General features: G+C 38.3%; 1 protein-coding gene across 1 annotated transcript in view; it reads right to left on the bottom strand.

The window, feature by feature from the left end:
• Window positions 1-1,834: 1,834 nt before the first annotated feature.
• Window positions 1,835-6,813, bottom strand: part of LOC137274656 (probable cysteine--tRNA ligase, mitochondrial) — a 28,275-nt gene continuing 23,296 nt past the window's right edge. The window contains exons 10-13 of the mRNA XM_067807973.1: window positions 6,442-6,540; window positions 5,408-5,525; window positions 5,023-5,135; window positions 1,835-4,894 (exon numbers count right to left, since the gene is read on the bottom strand). Of these exons, the coding sequence (XP_067664074.1) occupies window positions 4,829-4,894; window positions 5,023-5,135; window positions 5,408-5,525; window positions 6,442-6,540 (396 nt within the window). The 3' untranslated portion in view covers window positions 1,835-4,828. The remainder of the gene's footprint in view (window positions 4,895-5,022; window positions 5,136-5,407; window positions 5,526-6,441; window positions 6,541-6,813) is intronic.

Genomic DNA, 6,813 nt, shown 5'->3' with positions numbered 1-6,813 from the left:
GTTGACATTCACAAACATGGGTATAACAAAGGGACCACTGGTGATTGGTGCACTAACAAGCCATGAGGACCAGTCTTTAGAAGACACAAGACTTCACAGCAAGTTCTAGCACCTGCATTGAGGATGCACATGCTCTGACACAGACAACAGATTCCAATTCACATGACCAATATCCCCGCTTACTAGAGACATATACTGACCCAGAAATCCCTTGCCCTAAACATACTGTGCAGATCAGTGTACACATTACAGAAGGTTGAGAATATTATACTACATTTATGTTTGTGTGTAACTAATCAAATCTGGACCAGTCAGTCAAGTAACGGACGGCCTGAGCAACAATCAATCCATGTTTACAGACTGCCATCTTATAGTTTGAAAACTGTGAAGGGCAGCATTTAACAACAAACCAATGACAAGAACATGTGCATGTACTGTTGTTTACGCAATGGTGGTTTCCTGTAGTGTCATGAGAAGACAACAGTAAAGTGTGTCTGGCTGAATGCCATGGAGTGCTTGTTTCTTGTTAACATTTGCACTCAGCAATATTCAAGCTTTACACAACCAATGGGCAAAGAATGTATGGATTTCTGTGTCAAAACATCACCTGCTGAAATAGTACTGCTCTATTCATCAATAACAACAATCAATAAATATAGCAAAGACAAGAATTACACCTGTATGTACTGTAAAGTAAGTAATCAACTGGTGTCGCCAAATGCCTTAGGCCATAACAGATCAATTGTTATCAAACTTTCATCCACCTTGCTGTACTCTAGAACAGGTAATGGATGGAAAAATTTGTACCTTCTTTCACTATTTAATGAAATAAAGATCGATAAAGGTTTTAATTGGTCAACATTCTCTTCCCACAGAGGTTACTTGTCATATCCTCCTATGAACTTCTGTTCTAATACAGCGCTTTCATAGTGTAAGGGTTCTGGACTCCTGATTGCCTGCAATCAGATTTAGTTGTGCAGTGAGCGACATTGTTTCAAGAGTGATCATTCATAAGACCTTGGATATTTCCGTATACTCTTCCTCTTCCCCAGGGAGATGCACAAATGTTTCTTGCAGACAAAACTGAAATGGCAGTTCAGTGGTGTCTCCATTGAAATGCCTTGTGAGTCACACGAACACAAGTGGATGTCTGAGGAAAGATATTTGTGGCACAATATTCGCTTGTGTTGGTCAACTTGGATCTAAGCCAATGACACACATGTTCTAATTGGATAGAGAGATGGGAGATAATTCGTGCCGTAATTGTTTTTTGCTGGGAGATTTTTTTGAGAACTGGGAAATATCTCCGTATTAGAACAGAGGTACATAGGAAGATATGACAAGTAGCCTCTGTGGGAAGAGAATTATAGGTCTTCAGCAACCCATGCTTCTTGTTAAAAAATTATGAAATGAAGAAAAAAGTCCATGAAAAGGCAACTGATTTTCTTGTACATGTTGATGTATTATCAAAGATGGAAGAAAGCAGATGAAGTTTCTGATCAATCTTTGTATCACTTTCAGGGTTGTTGATTCACACAACACACACCTCATCAAAACAGAACTCAATACAATATCTTAACTTTCCAATATTGTACAGTAAGGGTTCATGTGAAAGGTAGAGTAAAAATAAGAGTATTCAATTGCAACAGGCTCTCTCAAATTGGCAGTACAAGATTCAAGAGTCACAATATTTCTTTGTGAGTTCAAATGTTAAATGCTACAGATAAGTCTCACACTTACTGTTTTAACATCAAACACATTACCAAAAGCAGGACACCTGTTGCCTCCCTTGACAAGAGCAACATTCTGCATATCATGACAACAAAACAGGGCATAATGACAGGGTCTGTTTTATTGCTGTAATATATTACTCCAATACAATAAAATACAAATATTTAGATTTCTCTCGCAAAATAGGACTAAATCCAGATCAGCTAGAAAAATACATATAGCACTGCACAACTAACACCACGCCCATCAGGTGCCATCTCACAGCTGGACGTCAGAACACATGTTCAGAGCCAGTACTTCACTGGTATGCATAAACTATATTCCTCCTCTGCCCAGGAATACATTCATCCACTGGTTATGTTTACAGCCTTTCTGTGGCATAGTCCATAATCTGACCAATGAATCAAGCGATGGCCTGCTCCTGCACGGACATTTTAGAGTTATGCATGATATACCCCTGATGTACCCATGGTATGCCTGATATATTCACAAGTGTTAGAAGTAGTGTAAACAAACCAGTGACGTAATGATTATGCATGATGTGCATGCATGCATGCATGGTTGAGTCAGGGATGAAACTCACATCGTCAACATGCAGGCAGCCAACGGTCTCTGAAGACATGTTGGGCAGGAGTATACTTCACACAGAAACGTGCACCCAGAACAGAATGGAAGCAGGACAAAATTTACTTTCCCTCAATATTCATTGTATTCAAATACTTGATAAAAATTGCTGTAAGCTCTTGTTAAAATGAACTAAAAGGGGCCACTAATTTTTGTTACAAGTGGAGGTCATTAAATGACACAAGCATAAACCAAAAGGACAGTACTGAAAATGGAATATAATTAATAATAAGTGTAGTATACTGCCAGAAGGTCCTGAACTCGAGGTAACTGTCAAATGTTACTGAGCAGTATACAAAAACACTTACCATTTTCAGCTTGGTTGAATGATTGTATGTATTTTTTCCCAGTTTATGTAAAAACAGTTAAAACTAATGTGAAGGCTTGGGTGTGGTGACTGGTAATTTGTTGGACAAATAGAGAAAGCAGTTTAGTACTCATTTCATATTTTAATGCAGGTACATATTGAACCTCAAAATTAGGATATTTTCTGAAAATTCCACATTTAGAAGTAAAGAATTATTTTCCCCCAACTTGCTTGCAAACATCCAATCCATATTGTTAGAAAATCCCAACAAAACCTTGTGTCCTTGGCACAGAAATAATAACTTTGAAGGGTCCTCTAAGATAATTTTTTATGCAATGATGTAGAAGGCAAGCTTTTCTTTTGAGCATTCTGAGGTTAATAAAAGCATCAATGATTATAGGCGTAAAGCTGACAATTTCAGATGTAATATCAATAAATATTTGCATGTTATTACAGGAAGCATGTATATATGAAGTCTACTTTGATATTTCCAACATATCGCTGTGGTTCCGCTTGACACCAAGCACAAAATGACACAAGTCTTAATGTTAACCATTTTGGTTAAACCCATTACCATAGGAATAATCCCATGATAAACAGATCCTCACAAAGCAAGGGGATGCAATCCTACCCATCAAACTGCAGTATCCCTAACCATGTGACCACCTATCCCACTTTGAGATCATTGGAGACTTTGGACTAAGGATGTAATAACACAATCTGACATGATACGACATGTATATCACTGCAAGGTTACAATACGCAGGCCACACAATGTCTGTGATACTCCCAATGCTTAATCCCTGTAGCCTCTCTTGTGTTTATCATTAACTAATAAATAAAAAGGTCAACACTTAAGTCATTCACACTGCGGCAAGATCTGCAACAATCAGTGCAAACTTATAAACACATTCAACACAATAAACATACATATGCCTTAAATAGAGTGATATTGATGAAGAGCGAGCAAAACTGATCAATGTATCTAGATGTCAAATTTTAGATTTTCACAGAATAACATCCATTAAATCGATTGAGTGTGGAGTGAATACAAACACTTAAACACCACTGCTCTCTGACTGTCAGGCAATAGTACACTGTGTCTTTGTGCTTTTGTCAACATGTTACATGTAAATCCACATCGACAGAACACTATATGTTGGATAATCAAGGGTGTGATGGGACAATAGATCATTATTGTTTGCAAGCTGTAGACGACTTATATCCCAAGATGTGGACCACAATGGTCATACAAAGGAGACACAGAGGGCTGAAGAGGTGACTCAATGAAATATGAATGAGCAAAGACACCATTCTTTTAACTTAATCACAGTCAAATTTGCACCAATAAAATGTACTTCTATCTTTTATAGAAGGTATGTCAGTTTGTAACAGCGTACTAAATATTGTGACAGTTCATTATTTGAATGCTCCAAGTAACGCAGGAAGTGTGAAACTGAAGAGGCATGCTAGAATACCGTTGCCAATCACATCAATCGTATTGAACTGAGGAGTTTGTACACTAACCATAGTCTCAGTGTAACAAGCACTTCAGACAAACAACAGACCATGACAACTCAAGAATGTTATGAGGTCAAAGGAATCAGAAAATTTTGATCAAGATATGATCTGATGTCACAGGCTAGTTCCTTCATAATAATGGATCCTCTGAGCATACTGACCATATTGACCATGTTTCCAGACTGTGACTATTTGCATTAGACTATCTTCCCTTACGATACAAAGGCTGATTTTGCTTTAGTTCAGTTGTTGTTTAATGCCGCACTCAGCAATATTCAGCAATATGGAGGCGGTCTGTAAATACTAAAGTCTGGACCATACTATCTAGTGAACATCAGTCAATGCAACTGAGATACAATGACTGTCAGCCAAGCCTGGACGCTGGACCACTCCTTCTTGTAGAGGTAGTTTTTCATTAAATCAGTTTCTATCATTACGGTATTTTTCAACCCAACACACAGATCACCCCAGGAATCTCCTCACTCACTCCTCACAGTTGTCACTTAGCTAAAATTGTTATCAAAACTTTCAATATAAACATAGCTTGATGAATAATGTTCAGGGAAGGAGTCAAATCTCCACAACACCGGAAAAACCTGCCAAATATCCACGTTGTGGGATCTTCACATGCACAAATAGCTTTCCTCAGTCCGAACTGTCATCGTCGGAATCATCAGACGTCAGAGTCCAGGACGATGTTTTCCCATGATCCTGAAACGATCAACATGGCATTATTGTTTTCACTGCAGGCCAAATATTGACACTAGTAGTTTCAGGTCTGAAGACATAAATCAAAGTTTAAAGGCAACAAGACAAGTTTCATATATGACAGTACTAACCATGATCTGAACTTTGGCAGCCTTGAGATCATCCCTCACAACGTCACATGCGTGCAACAATGGTGACAGTACTTTGCGTCTGGCCTTCTTCTCAGTCAGACTTGGGTCAGCATCTACGAGGTTACAAGAGAAAATTACTGGGGTGACAACAGAAAATTACTGGGGTCTGTTAGATAATAATGGGTGTTACTTGGGACTGGGGTGGGTAGATCAAATGGTATACTTTAATGTACTGAAGGGGTGTATCAGTTGTTAAGTATTTTCTTTTGATCCTAGTATGAAAACTACAACAAAAAAATAACTGTAAATACCATGGACTAAAAGTTGTTCACCTACGAAAGCGAGTTTAGAATAAAATATTATTCATAGAAATAATCATATGAACCTTTGACTAGTATTTCTTGAGGAGGGTCGATAGAAAAGTTGCGAACTTTGGCCCTAAAGTCAACAACACTGTTCATGATGTGCTGAAACCTTCTGGTTGTCAGGTCCTGTCCTGGGGGCTGAAACAAGTGTCCAGATAACCAACATACAGACATCCAGATACCTAATGTACAGCTAGAGGAAACTTCATGTACTCCATGACGTAACTACACCACTTCATAATGTCAGTACAGTTCCCTCAAAGGAGTTAACAAAATACCAATTCATGTTAACACAGTCCTTACTATGCCATAGCCTTATACACTTTGAGCACTAATACAGAGGAAAAGGCTATACGTGAAGTTCGTACCTTCATATAAACCTAAAGTGTGCTTCTCACTATATATCATGTCATCTCTTGTTTTCCCAGAACAACCACATTTGAGGTTTTTGTTATGGAGATACAGGTTTGACTTTTCGTTAGTAAGACTGCTTCCCAGATTTTACTTTTAGAGTAAGAACGCTTCCCAGGTTTTACTTTTCCTAACTTTATAAGAACATTAACATTCAAATGATACATGAGTGTTTGAAATCAACTGAAAAATATCATTCCAGATTAAACTCACAACGCAAAGGTTTTCTGAAGCGGGATTGGAACAGCAGTTCTCTCATCCGTAAGGCAGATGCTCTAACGCACAGCCACTGGGCCAACGAAAGAGGTGGCGTTAAATTATCTACTTATAGTTACTGTCATTAAATTGATTTTACATGTGCTTCAGACACTGTTACGTAGCTTCATTAAATGATCATCTACATTCTAATTTCCCATCATTGTCAGCATATATGTTAGAGCAAACACTTCTCGGTTTTGGTAGACAATGTAAACCCAGGGATTTCCTTCCATCTACGGTTTTACATTGTCTACCAAAACCTTGGAGGCGTGTTTTCTCCTATACATGAAATGCACTGCTGTATAACAAGGTTAAACTACCTTAGATTACACAATATTTAAAGACATCTGATACTAAAATGAGTGGCTACATGTGACTGACCCACCTCTGCCAGATGGAGGTTGACTCCCAGCTTGGCCATGACATTCTGTAGATACGTGCTGCAGTATGAGACAACTGCAGGACTCCGCGCTCCCATCAGTGTCTGAAACATACCCCACAATAAGCCCATACATATTGTTGACAGGAAAAACTGTATTGTATTACAATATTAAAATCCATACAAAAGCAGTTAAATATTAAAAATATATTCTCGTTGCACGCGATAGTCTCCAAGCATTGTCCAGATAAATATTGGGACCAAATGTACTCATCATGAGCAATATTCCAGCTCTATGGCTGCGGTCTGAAAATAATAGTCTGGTCCAGACAATCCTGTGATCAACACCACAAGCCTCAATCTATGCTTACTGAGATA

The sequence above is a fragment of the Haliotis asinina genome, chromosome 2 (genome assembly GCF_037392515.1).
Source record: "Haliotis asinina isolate JCU_RB_2024 chromosome 2, JCU_Hal_asi_v2, whole genome shotgun sequence".
In the NCBI taxonomy this organism is placed as follows: Eukaryota; Metazoa; Mollusca; class Gastropoda; order Lepetellida; family Haliotidae; genus Haliotis; species Haliotis asinina.
Note: the sequence above shows the minus strand (reverse complement) of the source record. Positions and strands in the feature narration are given on the sequence as shown.